General features: G+C 45.9%; 1 protein-coding gene across 4 annotated transcripts; it reads right to left on the reverse strand.

The window, feature by feature from the left end:
• Nucleotides 1–446: 446 nt before the first annotated feature.
• LOC115182783 (ubiquitin carboxyl-terminal hydrolase isozyme L1) lies at nucleotides 447–13,866 on the reverse strand. 4 transcript variants are annotated; one of them, XM_029744239.1, is made up of 10 exons: nucleotides 13,760–13,865; nucleotides 13,601–13,612; nucleotides 11,801–11,929; nucleotides 10,718–10,859; nucleotides 8,369–8,454; nucleotides 3,170–3,217; nucleotides 3,010–3,079; nucleotides 2,869–2,927; nucleotides 861–974; nucleotides 447–576 (listed from the first exon to the last, which is right to left on the reverse strand). In XM_029744239.1, the coding sequence occupies exons 1-9, from the start codon at nucleotides 13,790–13,792 to the stop codon at nucleotides 891–893; spliced, it is 663 nt and encodes a 220-aa protein (XP_029600099.1). In that variant the 5' UTR covers nucleotides 13,793–13,865; the 3' UTR covers nucleotides 447–576; nucleotides 861–890. The 4 variants fall into 4 exon arrangements, with proteins under 4 accessions (XP_029600099.1, XP_029600098.1, XP_029600095.1 ...); XM_029744238.1 differs by having other exon boundaries at nucleotides 447–706; XM_029744235.1 differs by having other exon boundaries at nucleotides 2,869–3,079; nucleotides 13,760–13,866.
• Nucleotides 13,867–16,957: the final 3,091 nt, after the last annotated feature.

Raw genomic sequence — 16,957 nt, forward strand, 5'->3', positions numbered from 1 at the left:
AGTATAAATAATTTCAAATTCCTTATATTAAGCAAACCAGATGGCACCATTTTTGTTTTTTGATTTAAGGGATGATTTATTGATTAAGGGATGTTCTCCTGACAAGAAAGGGAATTGGACCATTTTCCTGTCCTGATAAGCATTCAAAATGTAACGAGTACTTTTGGGTGTCAGGGGAATGGATGTAGTAAAAAGGACGTTTATTTATTTTTTCTTTCTTAGGAACGTAGTGGAGTAAAAGTTAAAATATAACTAAAGTACGGATACAACTTAAGTAAAAATCAAAACATGTTTCAAAATATCAGGATGGAAAAAGTACTGAAATATCCTAGTAAACTAGAAGTTACTTTAAAACATTTTACTCAAGTAAAAATAGTACTCTGAAAAGCTACTCCGTTACAGTAATGAGAAGTAGTAAATAATGATTTACATCACAGAGTAGCAGAGACGTGTAGTTCGGTTGTTTATTGGCAGTCAGCAGCACAGGAAGATGCAGAAAGGCAAAGCACAGACAACATTGTTGCAGTGTCATCCTGACAAGGTCATCCTAACGTTGTAGTCCGACGTTGTTAACAGCTGTTTAGAAACAGAGCAGAGAGCCGAGGAGAAAAAACAGGAAGCCTTAAAATAAATCACGCCACCTCACAGGCTGCGGATCAAACTGCTCCCTATTCCCCATGTAGTGCACTACTTTCTCAGTGGTGATCTGAGAAAAAATAAAAAACCAGTACAGCAGACAGAAAGTACAGCAGTAGTGACATCAATGTGCCGCACACCAGACTTGTGCAAACTATTATCTACTTATGTGTGCAGCGATGTGTGTGTAGGGAGAGTGCAAACTGTATGTTTCCAGTGCATACCAGGTGTGTATGTGTGTGTGTCCAGGGTCTCTAGGTATGACAGAGGGCTACAGCAGAGAAGCGGACCTCTCCCTCTGCTCTCTCCACAAAACCCCGACACACCTTGGCTGCATCCTGAGAAAGAGAGAAAGAGAGAAAGAGAGAAAGAGAGAAAGAGAGAAAGAGAGAAAGAGAGAAAGAGAGAAAGAGAGAAAGAGAGAAAGAGAGAAGAGAGAAAGAGAGAAAGAGAGAAAGAGAGAAAGAGAGAAAGAGAGAAAGAGAGAAAAGAGAGAAAGAGAGAAAGAGAGAAAGAGAGAAAGAGAGAGAAAGAGAGGAAAGAGAGAAAGAGAGAAAGAGAGAAAGAGAGAAAGAGAGAAAGAGAGAAAGAGAGAAAGAGAGAAAGATAGAGAGAAAGAGAGAAGAGAGAAAGAGAGAAGAGAGAAAGAGAGAAAGAGAGAAAGAGAGAAAGAGAGAAGAGAGAAAGAGAGAAAGAGAGAAAGAGAGAAAGAGAGAAAGAGAGAAAGAGAGAAAGAGAGAAAGAGAGAAAGAGAGAAAGAGAGAAAGAGAGAAAGAGAGAAAGAGAGAAAGAGAGAAAGAGAGAAAGAGAGAAAGAGAGAAAGAGAGAAAGAGAGAAAGAGAGAAAGAGAGAAAGAGAGAAGAGAGAAGAGAAAGAGAGAAAGAGAGAAAGAGAGAAAGAGAGAAAGAGAGAAAGAGAGAAAGAGAGAAAGAGAGAAGAGAGAAAGAGAGAAGGAAAGAGAGAAAGAGAGAAGGAGAGAAGAGAGAAAGAGAGAAAGAGAGGAGAGAGGAGAAAGGGAGAAAGAGAGAAAGAGAGGAGAAAGAGAGAAAGAAGAGAAAGAAGACGAAGAAGAGAGAAAGAGAGAAAGAGAGAAAGAGAGAAAGAGAGAAAGAAGAGAAAGAGAGAAGAGAGAAAGAAGAGAAGAGAGAAAGAGAGAAAGAGAGAAAGAGAGAAAGAGAGAAAGAGAGAAAGAGAGAAAGAGAGAAAGAGAGAAAGAGAGAAAGAGAGAAAGAGAGAAAGAGACGAACAGCCCAGCTAAGCACATAAACCTCTGGGCAAGTAAACAGGATACACTGGAAGATGCAGTTAGCTCATTGGCAAGACTTCTGGCAGATGTATGTAGAATGTCTATATACTCCAGTCTACATGGTTTAGATGTTGGCCAGGGGTCAACATTATATTCTGATGTCTCGGCGACGTCTTCCCAATGTACACATGCTCCCTCTCCACATTACATATTCCTGAAGCTTTCTACAAGCTTCACCTGCATAGCTCTACAGGCCTGCTAGCTAGCCTATTAGCTTCCCACATCTCCAATATGGCTAAACACAGCAAGCTAGCTAGCCTTTTAGCTTCCCACAGCAAGCTAGCTAGCCTTTTAGCTTCCCACATCTCCAATATGGCTAAACACAGCAAGCTAGCTAGGCTTTCAGCTTCCTATAGCTTGGAATCACTAGTTATACCTTTAAACAAAACACATTTCAGGCTATTGGTAAAAACAGCTGGAATCACCTCTAAACAAAACACATTCCTAGTAGGATTCTAACAATGTTTGGTTTTTATTGTCTGAACATTCGTTGATTATATTTGCTCATCAATGCAAAAATAGGCCACTTTCATGCCTAGTCTATAGATGAGATTAAGGAACCAATCAAGCATCACTGCTTCCTCACTCTCCCCACGGAGGGACGGCGTGGCCACAGAGAGACGACGCGGAGGGACAGGAGTACGTCGGAGCGCACTACGAGGAGCCGCCCCTTTTGTGATGAAAAACGACACCATGCTACCCTCTGCAGGGTGAGTCTTCATGGGGAATAAAACCTGCCTTTACAGTTTGATACGTCTAGTGGGAGCAGACGAACGGAAGGGGAACGTGTCTAGTGGGAGCAGACGAACGGAAGGGGAACGTGTCTAGCGGGAGCAGACGAACGGAAGGGGAACGTGTCTAGTGGGAGCAGACGAACGGAAGGGGAACATGTCTAGCGGGAGCAGACGAACGGAAGGGGAACGTACCTTGATGAAGGAGTCCTCCTTGGTGGTTCCATGGTTCACCGGTCCCTCCATCCTGCCATCTACACAACAAAACCACAGAGGGAGGGAGAGTAAATACACACCTGGGGGAGGGAGACGAACACGGGGGAGACGAACACTCACCCAGCTCATAAAGCTGTCCTTTCACATTGACGAAGGTGATAAAATGGAAGTTCACATCATCTGCCTCCACCTGAAAGAGACAGACAGAAAGACAGAGTATAAAAGATTAAATTATACATTATATCTGAGGTAGTCTTTATTTTGCATTGTGTGTTCTCACCCTGCACTGGCCCTGTGCTGCCACTTCATCATGAGCCTCTCTGATGGCCTGCAAGAGACAGCAATATATACATTTAAACATTTATTCATCCAGGTATCTACATTAAACATACAGTGCATTCGGAAAGTATTCAGACCCCTTGACTTTTTCACGTTACAGCCTTATTCTAACATGGATTAAATAGTTTTTTCCTTCATCAAGCTACACACAATACCCCATATTGACAAAGCGAAAACAGGTTTAAAAGTGTTAGCTTATTTCTAAAATATATATATAATACCTTATTTATATCAGTATTCAGACTCTTTGCTAGGAGACTGGAAATGGAGCTCAGGTGCTTCCTGTTTCCATTGATCATCCTTGAAAATGTTCCTACAACTTGGAGTCCACCTGTGGTCCGTTCAATTCATTTGACAGGAGTAGGAAAGGCCCACACTTTAATATATTTAACTAGGCAAGTCAGTTAAGAACAAATTCTTATTTTCAATGATGGCCTACCGGGGAACAGTGGGTTAACTGCCTTGTTCAGGGGCAGAACGACAGATCGGGGAGTCGAACTTGCAACCTTACAGTTACTAGCCCAACGCTCTAACCACTAGGCTACCCTGCTGCCGCTGCAGTTCTTGACACAAACCGGTGCGCCTGGCACCTACTACCATACCCCATTCAAAGGCACTTAAATATTTTGTCTTGCCCATTCACCCTCTGAATGACACACATGAACAATCCATGTCTCAAGGCTTAAAAATCCTTCTTTAACCCGTCTCCTCCCCATCATCTACACTGATTGAAGTGGATTTAACAGGTGACGTCAGTAAGGGATCATAGCTTTCACCTGGTCAGTCTACGTCATGGAAACAGCTGTTCCTAATGTTCAGTACACTCAGTGAACATTAAAGCATATATCTACAAATTAAACATTTATACATATATTAACCCATATAATGTATATCTAAACATGATGTATTCCTCCTATATGTTACAACACCATATTGATCCTTGAAGCAATGCAGCTCAGCAGCTCTGCTGTCCTCTAGTGGTCAAGACGACAACTGCAGCTTCATGTGTGACGTGAGCTCTACTTGCAAAAACGGTTTGAATGGTCCAGCGGCAAGATTCAAAAACCCTGTGTGCAAATCAATCTCCAAATAAACAGCCGTAACCCCCGTGGGCGAAACCCCCGTGGGCGAAACCCCCGTGGGCGAAACCCCCGTGGGCGAAACCCCCGTGGGCGAAACCCCCGTGGGCGAAACTTCAGCGACAGAATCACACCATGACCTGAAGTTTCTTAAATGACATACTCAAATCTAACCGTCTGTAACTCAGGCCCTGAAGCAAGGATATGCATATTCTTGGTACCATTTGAAAGGAAACACTGAAGTTTGTGGAAATGTGAAATTAATGTAGGAGAATATAACACGTTTGATCTGGTAACAAAAAATAAAGAAAAAAAAAGTTGTGTGCCATCATCTTTGAAATGCAAGAGGAAGGCCATAATGCATTATTGCAGCCCAGGCGCAATTTAGATTTTGGCCACTAGATGGCAGCAGTGTATATGCAGTGTTAGACTGATCCAATGAACCATTGTACTTTTGTAAAAAAACAAAAAAACATCATGACTGCCCAAATGTGCCTAATTGATTTATTAATACATTTAAGTTCGTAATTGTGCACTCGCCTCAAAATAGCATGGTGTTAATATTATTATTATTATTTCACTGTAATAGCTACTGTAAATTGGACAGTGCAGTTAAATTCTTGTTAATCTAAGCTTTCTGCACATATCAGATATGTCCATGTCCTGGGAAATTCTCTGGTTACTTACAACCTCATGCTAATTGCATTAGCCTACGTTAGCTCCACCGTCCCGCGGGGGACCCACTGATCCTGTAGAGGTTTTTAAACTAAAGTTTTAGTTAAAGTTAAAATATGTAACATTTTGGGCGACCGGACCAAATTCACATAGAAATTAGTTACACATCTGTAATTCTCATTGAAAGCAAGTCTAAGTGGTAGATCTGTTCTATTTCTATGCTTCCCGTTCTTAAGTTTCCCCGTCTTTTACTTTCAGTTTTGTACGCCAGCGTCAAACAGCTGAAAATAAAATATTTTGGGTTATTGAAAAGACATTTCACAGCAATTTAGATGGTACAATGATACTCTACACTGTACTTGCTTGTTTTGGCACGTACATTTTAATTAGGCAAACTTAGAATTTAGCAACCAGGAAATGTCGGAGCGATTTCTGCATATTACACCTTTAAGTCATGGGTTAAACTTCTGTTAACCCCATGCGGTTAAATTACGGTTTGGAAAAGACTTAAAACAGCAAACAAGTGTCTAGCACTGGGACCGAACCCTGGAGGACGAACAGGACCGAACCCTGGAGGACGAACAGGACCGAACCCTGGAAGACGAACAGGACCGAACCCTGGAAGACGAACAGGACCGAACCCTGGAAGACGAACAGGACCGAACCCTGGAAGACGAAAAGGACCGAACCCTGGAAGACGAAAAGGACCGAACCCTGGAAGACGAAAAGGACCGAACCCTGGAAGATGAAACAGACTTTTCCTGAAGACCAGCAGTATTTCAATCTTCTCCATGTATCAGTTTGGATCAAGGTAACATGTGGAGTACACTGGCATCTCTCATTGAGGTACGTTTTGCAACTCATGACTTGCTCCGCATCGCCACGATGTCCTGATCAACAGCAGGTGTCCAGTAAGGTGGCAATCTTCTGGCTACTAGCTAGCTAACAACAGTAGGTGGCCAGTAAGGTGGGAATCTTCTGGCTGCTAGCTAGCTAACAACAGCAGGTGTCCAGTAAGGTGGGAATCTTCTGGCTACTAGCTAGCTAGCTAACTAACAACAGGTGTCCAGTAAGGTGGGAATCTTCTGGCTACTAGCTAACAGGTGTCCAGTAAGGTGGGAATCTTCTGGCTACTAGCTAGCTAACAGCAGGTGTCCAGTAAGGTGGGAATCTTCTGGCTACTAGCTAACAGGTGTCCAGTAAGGTGGGAATCTTCTGGCTACTAGCTAGCTAACAGCAGGTGTCCAGTACGGTGGGAATCTTCTGGCTACTAGCTAGCTAACAGCAGGTGTCCAGTAAGGTGGGAATCTTCTGGCTACTAGCTAGCTAGCTAACAGCAGGTGTTCAGTAAGGTGGGAATCTTCTGGCTACTAGCTAGCTAACAGCAGGTGTCCAGTAAGGTGGGAATCTTCTGGCTACTAGCTAACAACAGGTGTCCAGTAAGGTGGGAATCTTCTGGCTACTAGCTAGCCAACAGCAGGTGTCCAGTACGGTGGGAATCTTCTGGCTACTAGCTAGCTAACAGCAGGTGTCCAGTAAGGTGGGAATCTTCTGGCTACTAGCTAGCTAGCTAACAACAGGTGTCCAGTAAGGTGGGAATCTTCTGGCTACTAGCTAGCTAGCTAACAGCAGGTGTTCAGTAAGGTGGGAATCTTCTGGCTACTAGCTAGCTAACAGCAGGTGTCCAGTAAGGTGGGAATCTTCTGGCTACTAGCTAACAACAGGTGTCCAGTAAGGTGGGAATCTTCTGGCTACTAGCTAGCCAACAGCAGGTGTCCAGTACGGTGGGAATCTTCTGGCTACTAGCTAGCTAACAGCAGGTGTCCAGTAAGGTGGGAATCTTCTGGCTACTAGCTAGCTAGCTAACAGCAGGTGTTCAGTAAGGTGGGAATCTTCTGGCTACTAGCTAGCTAGCTAACAGCAGGTGTTCAGTAAGGTTGGAATCTTCTGGCTAGCTGGGAATCTCCTGGCTACTAGCTAGCTAACTCGACACTGCTTGGCTAAGTGAATTTAATGTTATCAGCTAGCTATCTTGATGTAATCATTGTAAAATGAAAAAAAAGTCTCCAAATGCATTTGTAGATAACAGCCATGGAAGAGGATGAACATGCAGCTCCAACTGTCAGTAAAGGGAGAGCGCAGGCTACACTGGACCGGACAGCGCAGGGTAGGCTACTGGACCGGACAGCGCAGGGTAGGCTACTGGACCGGACCGGAGAGCGCAGGGTAGGCTACTGGACCGGACCGGAGAGCGCAGGGTAGGCTTCTGGACCGGACCGGAGAGCGCAGGGTAGGCTACCGGACCGGACAGCGCAGGCTACCGGACAGCGCAGGCTACCGGACCGGACAGCGCAGGGCAGGCTACCGGACAGCGCAGGGCAGGCTACCGGACCGCGAGGTCATATTGACGGAGGACATTATGGACTGGAACTGGGGAATCTTTTGAGGAATGAGAAAATAACATCATATTCAGCCTGTTTCGTGGTGAAGTTCTCTTTCCTCAGATATGGAAAGCTGTTAAAGCCTGTTTGCAGATGGAGAGAGAGAGGTCCCAATGAATGTCCCAAGAGACGAAGGGTATATCCTATATGCCCTGGGCTATATGTGTAGGGTTAGGCCTACCTACACTACAGGCACAACATGGGTTATATGTGTAGGGTTAGGGCTACCTACACTACAGGCCCAACATGGGTTATATGTGTAGGGTTACCTACACTACAGGCCCAACATGGGTTATATGGGTTATATGTGTAGGGTTACCTTCACAGACAAATATCACTCCAGAAACAGCAACCTCATGCTAGCCTTCACAGACAAATATCACTGCAGAAACATCAGAACGAGTAGCCATGGCCAGAACTGTAGACCATTTCTCCTGTCTTGCTGCAGCGTCAGCTCATCATGAAATAACAGAAATGCTGTGACCAGTCTAAATGTTTAGTCCCCAGTGCTCGTTGACATGCTAGTCGTCACGGTAGCGCCCACGGCACTAACCTGGTGAGCACCTTCGGAGCTCCGCCCAAAACAACGCATTTGATTGGTTTGATGTGTTGTGAGACGTGACCGATTTACACCAGGTTCCAGCCGCTCTTCAGCGGATTTCTGACATGGATCTTCCAAGGCTTCCAGAAGCCTGGTTCGCCACAAGGTTTAGACGTGAGGCGTCTCCCAATAACATCTACTTTCTCCTGAAGTATGGACTCCTTCACTACAAATCGAGGATTAGTGGAGGAAGCTTTGGCCAGAGGAAGTTTCCACCGTAGAACAAGTACACACTTTGGGAGGAAGGCGAGGTAATTGGGACATAGCCAAGGGGTGTGTGTGTTACCTGGTTGTTCTCCAGGTGTGTGTGTGTTACCTGGTTGTTCTCCAGGTGTGTGTGTTACCTGGTTGTTCTCCAGGTGTGTGGCTCGCTGGGCGGGGGTCATGTTCGCCGTCTCATCTAGAAACTTCTTCAAAGCAGAGTCGCCATCTGGCACAGAGACGGCACTGTTACACCCTGGTGGCGTCTGCTACCTAGCTTCCCTACTACACCCTGGCTTCCCTACTACACCCTGGCTTCCCTACTACACACTGGTGGCGTCCGATACCTGGCTTCCCTACTACACCCTGGCTTCCCTACTACACCCTGGCTTCCCTACCACACCCTGGCTTCCCTACCACACCCTGGCGGCGTCCGCTACCTGGCTTCCCTACCACACCCTGGCGGCGTCCGCTACCTGGCTTCCCTACCACACCCTGGCGGCGTCCGCTACCTGGCTTCCCTACCACACCCTGGCGGCGTCCGCTACCTGGCTTCCCTACCACACCCTGGCGGCGTCCGCTACCTGGCTTCCCTACCACACCCTGGCGGCGTCCGCTACCTGGCTTCCCTACCACACCCTGGCGGCGTCCGCTACCTGGCTTCCCTACCACACCCTGGCGGCGTCCGCTACCTGGCTTCCCTACCACACCCTGGCGGCGTCCGCTACCTGGCTTCCCTACTACTTACTAAAACTACATACTGTGTACTAATTATACTACATACCATTTAGACTGTAGTGTTTAGTATAAATACACTGCTCAAAAAAATAAAAAGGGAACACTAAAAACACATCCTAGATCTGAATGAATGAAATAATCTTATTAAATACTTTTTTCCTTTACATAGTTGAATGTGCTGACAAAATCAAAAATAATCAATGGAAATCAATTTATCAACCCATGGAGGTCTGGAGTCACTCAAAATTAAAGTGGAAAACCACACTACAGGCTGATCCAACTTTGATGTAATGTCCTTAAAACAAGTCAAAATGAGGCTCAGTAGTGTGTGTTGCCTCCACGTGCCTGTATGACCTCCCTACAACGCCTGGGCATGCTCCTGATGAGGTGGCGGATGGTCTCTTGAGGGATCTCCTCCCAGACCTGGACTAAAGCATCCTCCAACTCCTGGACAGTCTGTGGTGCAACATGGCGTTGGTGGATGGAGCGAGACATGATGTCCCAGATGTACTCAATTGGATTCATGTCTGGGGAACGGGCGGGCCAGTCCATAGCATCAATGCCTTCCTCTTGCAGGAACTGCTGACACTCCAGCCACATGAGGTCTAGCATTGTCTTGCATTAGGAGGAACCCAGGGCCAACCGCACCAGCATATGGTCTCACAAGGGATCTGAGGATCTCATCTCGGTACCTAATGGCAGTCAGGCTACCTCTGGTGAGCACATGGAGGGCTGTGCGGCCCCCCCAAAGAAATGCCACCCCACACCATGACTGACCCACCGCCAAACCGGTCATGCTGGAGGATGTTGCAGGCAGCAGAACGTTCTCCACGGCGTCTCCAGACTCTGTCACGTCTGTCACATGTGCTCAGTGTGAACCTGCTTTCATCTGTGAAGAGCACAGGGCGCCAGTGGCGAATTTGCCAATCTTGGTGTTCTCTGGCAAATGCCAAACGTCCTGCACGGTGTTGGGCTGTAAGCACAACCCCCACCTGTGGACGTCGGGCCCTCATACCACCCTCATGGAGTCTGTTTGCGCAGACATGCACATTTGTGGCCTGCTGGAGGTCATTTTGCAGGGCTCTGGCAGTGCTCCTCCTTGCACAAAGGTGGAGGTAGCGGTCCTGCTGCTTGGTTGTTGCCCTCCTACGGCCTCCTCCACGTCTCCTGATGTACTGGCCTGTCTCCTGGTAGCGTCTCCATGCTCTGGACACTACGCTGACAGACACAGCAAACCTTCTTGCCACAGCTCGCATTGATGTGCCATCCTGGATGAGCTGTACTACCTGAGCCACTTGTGTTGGTTGTATGCTACCACTAGAGTGAAAGCACCACCAGCATTCAAAAGTGACCAAAACATCAGCCAGGAAGCATAGGAACTGAGAAGTGGTCTGTGGTCCCCACCTGCAGAACCACTCCTTTATTGGGGGTGTCTTGCTAATTGCCTATAATTTCCACCTGTTGTCTATTCCATTTGCACAACAGCATATACAATTTATTGTCAGTGTTGCTTCCTAAGTGGACAGTTTGATTTCACAGAAGTGTGATTGACTTGGAGTTACATTGTGTTGTTTAAGTGTTCCCTTTATTTTTTTGAGCAGTATATATATATGCAGTAAGCAACACAACATCCTACCCTCATCCACACTGAGAAGGCAAAGACCAGTCTCTGCCTCAATAGACGAAGTATGTATGGGTATTCGACATTTCCACCCCACCCATCTTGGCTCCGTGCAGGACCAGTTTCTACTCACCATACTCTATGTGGGTGGGGTTGTTGGCGACCGCGTGCAGCAGAGCCACGGTGCCACAGGAGTTGACCACCGTCTGTTTCAGGAAGTAGAGGCCAGTAGCCGCCGACACCTTCCCAGCCTGCTGCTGCCGGAACGACTCGTGCTGAAACACACGTTGTTATCATCATGCTACATCAGAGTCTCTCAAACGTTGTCCTGGGACCCCGAGGGTGAGGTTTAGTGTCCCGGGACCCCGAGGGTGAGGTTTAGTGTCCCGGCACCCCCAAGGGGGAGGTTTAGTGTCCCGGCACCCCCAAGGGGGAGGTTTAGTGTCCTGGGACCCCCAAGGGGGAGGTTTAGTGTCCTGGGACCCCGAGGGTTGCACATTTTGGGTTTTGCCATAGTACCTCACAGCGGATTCAAATAATCAACTCATTAAGGAACTAGACAAAACAAAAACTAAAATGTACATCACCTTGGGGTCCACGAAACAAAGTTGGGGAAATGCTGGTGGGGGGGGGGGGGGGTGGAGCTATCAATAAAGATATTACTGGAGTAACGGTTACCTGTTGGGGGGGGGGAGCTATCAATAAAGATATTACTGGAGTAACGGTTACCTGTTGGGTCGGGGGGGGGGGGAGCTATCAATAAAGATATTACTGGAGTAACGGTTACCTGTTGGGGGGGGAGCTATCAATAAAGATATTACTGGAGTAACGGTTACCTGTTGGGTCAGGGGGGGGGGGGGAGCTATCAATAAAGATATTACTGGAGTAACGGGTTACCTGTTGGGGGGGGGGGGGGGAGAGCTATCAATAAAGATATTACTGGAGTAACGGTTACCTGTTGGGGGGGGAGCTATCAATAAAGATATTACTGGAGTAACGGTTACCTCTTGGGGGGGGGGGGGGGGGGAGAGCTATCAATAAAGATATTACTGGAGTAACGGTTACCTGTTGGGGGGGGGGGGGGGAGCTATCAAAGATATTACTGGAGTAACGGATACCTGTTGGGTCGGGGGGGGGGGGGGTAACGGTTACCTGTTGGGTCGGGGAGGGGTAATGGTTACCTGTTGGGTCGGGGGGGGGGGGGGGTAACGGTTACCTGTTGGGTCAGGGGGAAGAGCAGCATGAGGGCGCAGCTGGGAGAAGGTACTGAAGACAGTCCTTCCTCCTCCAGACCCAACACATCCACGAAGCTCCAGGTACCAGACACGCCCAGCCCACTGAGCACCTGCCACACACAAACAGAACATTAACAGGAAGGTTTCCCCCATCAGTCTCTACAGACCACCCAGAACAGAGCTCCACATGCCAGATTAGAACAGAGCTCCACATGCCAGATTAGAACAGAGCTCAACATGCCAGATTAGAACAGAGCTCAACATGCCAGATTAGACCACCCAGACCAGAGCTCAACATGCCAGATTAGAACAACCAGAACAGAGCTCAACACCAACATGCCAGATTAGACCCAGAACAGAGCTCAACACCAACATGCCAGATTAGACCCAGAACAGAGCTCAACATGCCAGATTAGAACAGCCAGACAGTGTATCTGGAACTCACCCAGTCATTGACAACACTATACTCTATGTATATACAGTAGAATGTAGGCCTAAAGCATCAAGTTCCTCTGTACACATCAATGACCATCTGAAATGGTCCACCCACACAGCTGTGTGGTGAAGAAGGCGCAACAGTGCCTCTTCAACCTCAGGAGGATGAAGAAATTTGGCTTGGCACCTAAAACCCTCAAACTTTTACAGATGCACAATCGAGAGCATCCTGTCGGGCTGTATCACCGCCTGGTACGGCAGCTGCTCCGCCCACAACAGCAGGGCTCTCCAGAGGGTGGTGAGGTCTGCACAACGCATCACCGGGGGCAAACTACCTGCCCTCCAGGACACCTACACCACCCGATGTCACAGGAAGGACAAAAAGATCATCAAGGACAACAACCACCGAGCCACTGCCTGTTCACCCCTCTATCATCCAGAAGGAGAGTTCAGTACAGGTGCATCAAAGCTGGGACCGAGAGACTGAAAAACAGCTTCTATCTCCAGGCCATCCGACAGCCATCACCAACACAGAGAGGCTGCTGCCCCATATACATAGAATCACTGGCCACTTTAATGTTTACGTACTGCTTTACTCATTTCATATGTTTATACTGTATTCTATTGTACTGTATATTGTTAGATATTAGTGGTGTATTGTTAGATATTAGTGCACTGTTGGATTTAGGAACACAATCATTTCGCTACACCCGCAATAACATCTCCTAAAATGTGTATGTGACCAATAAAATGTGATTTACCGAGCAGTTAAATGCCTGTCAGAAGAGAGGGTAGAACTCGGTGATGGTTTGTTGAGCCCGACTTGAAACCGTCCACGGTAACGGACAGTAAATGTCCATGATGACTCGGCAGAACGGGCCTCAACACGTCAATAATAATATAATCACTACGCATATCTTCACTGTTTTAAACGTTTTTATCAGTACATTAATACCGCACGGCTGCCTATCCCAAATAAATAACGATTTAACTTCAAATCAGACCCAGAGACAAGCTGATGTTTAGTCTCTCTCGCGCTCCATCCTTCCATCAGACCACACCCTGTATCCTAGACACCGGGTGGAGCACCAGGCGCAGCGTGGTAGAGATGTTACCGGGCAGACCGACGGTAACCTACTAGGGGCTATATCCTAACGGCAGTTTCCATCTTGTGTACCCTCTTGTCGCGCTGCTGTTCAGATGATTTCTGATCGAAATACTAGTTAGGATCCTACTAAATCCAGACCGAGACAGGTCCATAACCTGTTGGTTATAATGTCCTGTTGTAACGTCATATACACACCTGTCATCCTATCTGTTATGACTCAGCGATATTAAATACACACCTTGTTCAGCATCTGAAACAGACAAAGACAAAAAGGAGAACACAATTTAGACAGACAATAACAGACCGTTAGAACCGAGCAAGTCCGTATTTTAAGTCTCAGTCTTATGATGAGACGTTTTAAAACAACATATTTATCATGATGATGATGGTTCTCTACCTCCGGGTTAATCTCCATTGGTTGCCACTCCATCCTGTTCGGTAAGGTTCGGTCCCGGTATGTCGGTCTGTTGCAACACGCTGCTGGTTTGGGTGATATGATCCTACCGGGGCCCGTCCACCGCTTCATATGCTGCCGGTCATATTCCATTGTGCCGTTCGGCGGAGGGGTGGACGAGAACCGGAGAAAAAGCCAATAGATCCTCCCGTAGCCTCGCCTCGTTTGTAAACAAGACAATACATATTACAGTGAAGTATTGGAGGTGGGGTGAGAGAGAGAGAGAGAGAGAGAGAGAGGTGTGTTCTGTGTAGTTAGTTTTAACGAGCAGTCTAGAAGGTGGACTGGTCCAAGCCCAACAGTGGACGCTGCGCAGCTGAGAGTTTGGTGGGTAATGGGCGCGTTCGAGCTGCGCAGCTGAGAGTTTGGTGGGTAATGGGGGCGTTCGAGCTGCGCAGCTGAGAGTTTGTTGGGTAATGGGGGCGTTCGAGCTGCGCAGCTGAGAGTTTGATGGGTATGGGGGCGTTCGAGCTGCGCAGCTGAGAGTTTGATGGGTAATGGGGGCGTTCGAGCTGCGCAGCTGAGAGTTTGGTGGGTAATGGGGGCGTTCGAGCTGCGCAGCTGAGAGTTTGGTGGGTAATGGGGGCGTTCGTTCTGCGCAGCTGAGAGTTTGGTGGGTAATGGGGGCGTTCGAGCTGATCACTTTTGTCTTTGGTATGTTGCGTTAGGGGGGGGGGATAGAAATGGACCCGACTTGATGCCTACATGATGGCCGTGTTCGAGAGCATCAATACGACCCCGGACTGGCCTTCCCTGTGGCTCAGTTGGTAGAGCATGGTGTCTGCAACGCCAGCTTGGTGTGTGCAACGCCAGGGTTGTAGGTTCGATTCCCACGGGGGGCCAGTACAAAAAAAATGCTTTAAATGAAATGTATGAAACGTATGCATTCACTACTGTAAGTTGCTCTGGATAAGAGCGTCTGCTAAATTACTAAAATGTAAATGATCTACAAATCACCTTGAATAATAATTGATCACTTATTATTTGTAGATCAGTCAGTCACAATGTACCCATGATACATTGCGTTTTTCTATCCTCTCGAACACAGCCGTTTCACTGCATGAACTTTACAAAAAATCATGTGATCGAAATTCATGATGTTTTGACTGAAGACAACCGCTAAAATGCTGTAGTTGCTCTTTACCATAGAGAATGATAGAGTTCTCTAGTGGCCCAAAAAGGTTGTATTAGCATGGGCAGCCCCTTGCTAATACAGAGTAACTCTTCACCAACTTCATTCTGCAGCCATCACCTGCATTGTTGGAGGCTCTATTGTTAACCAATCATCACCTGCATTGTTGGAGGCTCTATTGTTAACCAATCATCACCTGCATTGTTGGAGGCTCTATTGTTAACCAATCATCACCTGCATTGTTGGAGGCTCTATTGTTAACCAATCATCACCTGCATTGTTGGAGGCTCTATTGTTAACCAATCATCACCTGCATTGCTGGAGGCTCTATTGTTAACCAATCATCACCTGCATTGTAGGAGGCTCTATTGTTAACCAATCATCACCTGCATTGTTGGAGGCTCTATTGTTAACCAATCATCACCTGCATTGTTGGAGGCTCTATTGTTAACCAATCATCACCTGCATTGTAGGAGGCTCTATTGTTAACCAATCATTGCGGTGTTTTCGTTTGACCCACGCGAACGTGATCAAAGACATGATTGAAACAGGAAACAACTTGGCCATGATTCATCCAGTGGATATGAACAGTACTAAATGATTCATCCAGTAGATATGAACAGTACTAAATGATTCATCTAGTGGATATGAACAGTACTAAATGATTCATCCAGTGGATATGAACAGTACTAAATGATTCATCTAGTGGATATGAACAGTACTAAATGATTCATCCAGTGGATATGAACAGTACTAAATGATTCATCCAGTGGATATGAACAGTACTAAATAATTAATCCAGTGGATATTAACAGTACTAAATGATTCATCTAGTGGATATGAACAGTACTAAATAATTAATCCAGTGGATATTAACAGTACTAAATGATTCCTCCAGTGGATATGAACAGTACTAAATGATTCATCCAGTAGATATGAACAGTACTAAATGATTAATCCAGTGGATATGAACAGTACTAAATGATTCATCCAGTGGATATGAACAGTACTAAATGATTCATCTAGCGGATATGAACAGTACTAAATGATTCATCCAGCAGATATTAACAGTACTAAATGATTCATCCAGTGGATATGAACAGTACTAAATGATTCATCCAGTGGATATGAACAGTACTAAATGATTCATCCAGTGGATATGAACAGTACTAAATGATTCATCCAGTAGATATGAACAGTACTAAATGATTCATCCAGTGGATATGAACAGTACTAAATGATTCATCCAGTGGATATGAACAGTACTAAATGATTCATCCAGTGGATATGAACAGTACTAAATGATTCATCCAGTGGATATGAACAGTACTAAATGATTCATCTAGTGGATATGAACAGTACTAAATGATTCATCCAGTAGATATGAACAGTACTAAATGATTCATCCAGTGGATATGAACAGTACTAAATGATTCATCCAGTGGATATGCACAGTACTAAATGATTCATCCAGTAGATATGAACAGTACTAAATGATTCATCCAGTGGATATGAACAGTACTAAATGATTCATCCAGTGGATATGAACAGTACTAAATGATTCATCTAGTGGATATGAACAGTACTAAATGATTCATCCAGTGGATATGAACAGTACTAAATGACTCATCTAGTGGATATGAACAGTACTAAATGATTCATCCAGTGGATATGAACAGTACTAAATGATTCATCTAGTGGATATGAACAGTACTAAATGATTCATCCAGTAGATATGAACAGTACTAAATGATTCATCCAGTGGATATGAACAGTACTAAATGATTCATCCAGTGGATATGAACAGTACTAAATGACTCATCTAGTGGATATGAACAGTACTAAATGATTCATCCAGTGGATATGAACAGTACTAAATGACTCATCTAGTGGATATGAACAGTACTAAATGATTCATCCAGTGGACAAGGATTAAATGTGACAAGGATTAAAAAGGATTCGCCAGTAGATTGTCGACTTGATTCATGATGATGACTGCTAGCTAAGAT

This window comes from Salmo trutta, unplaced genomic scaffold (assembly GCF_901001165.1).
Source record: "Salmo trutta unplaced genomic scaffold, fSalTru1.1, whole genome shotgun sequence".
NCBI lineage: Eukaryota > Metazoa > Chordata > Actinopteri > Salmoniformes > Salmonidae > Salmo > Salmo trutta.

Bases quoted from the DNA above. Each gene is read 5' to 3' on its own strand.
- LOC115182783 (XM_029744235.1), bottom strand. From the start codon at position 13,792: ATGGAGTGGCAACCAATGGAGATTAACCCGGAG. The intron at 8,455-10,717 runs GTGAGTAGAAAC...TCTCTGTGCCAG, and splicing joins CCCCACCCACATAGAGTATG to ATGGCGACTCTGCTTTGAAG. The intron at 3,218-8,368 runs GTAACACACACA...TGTCTCTTGCAG, and splicing joins CACACCTGGAGAACAACCAG to GCCATCAGAGAGGCTCATGA.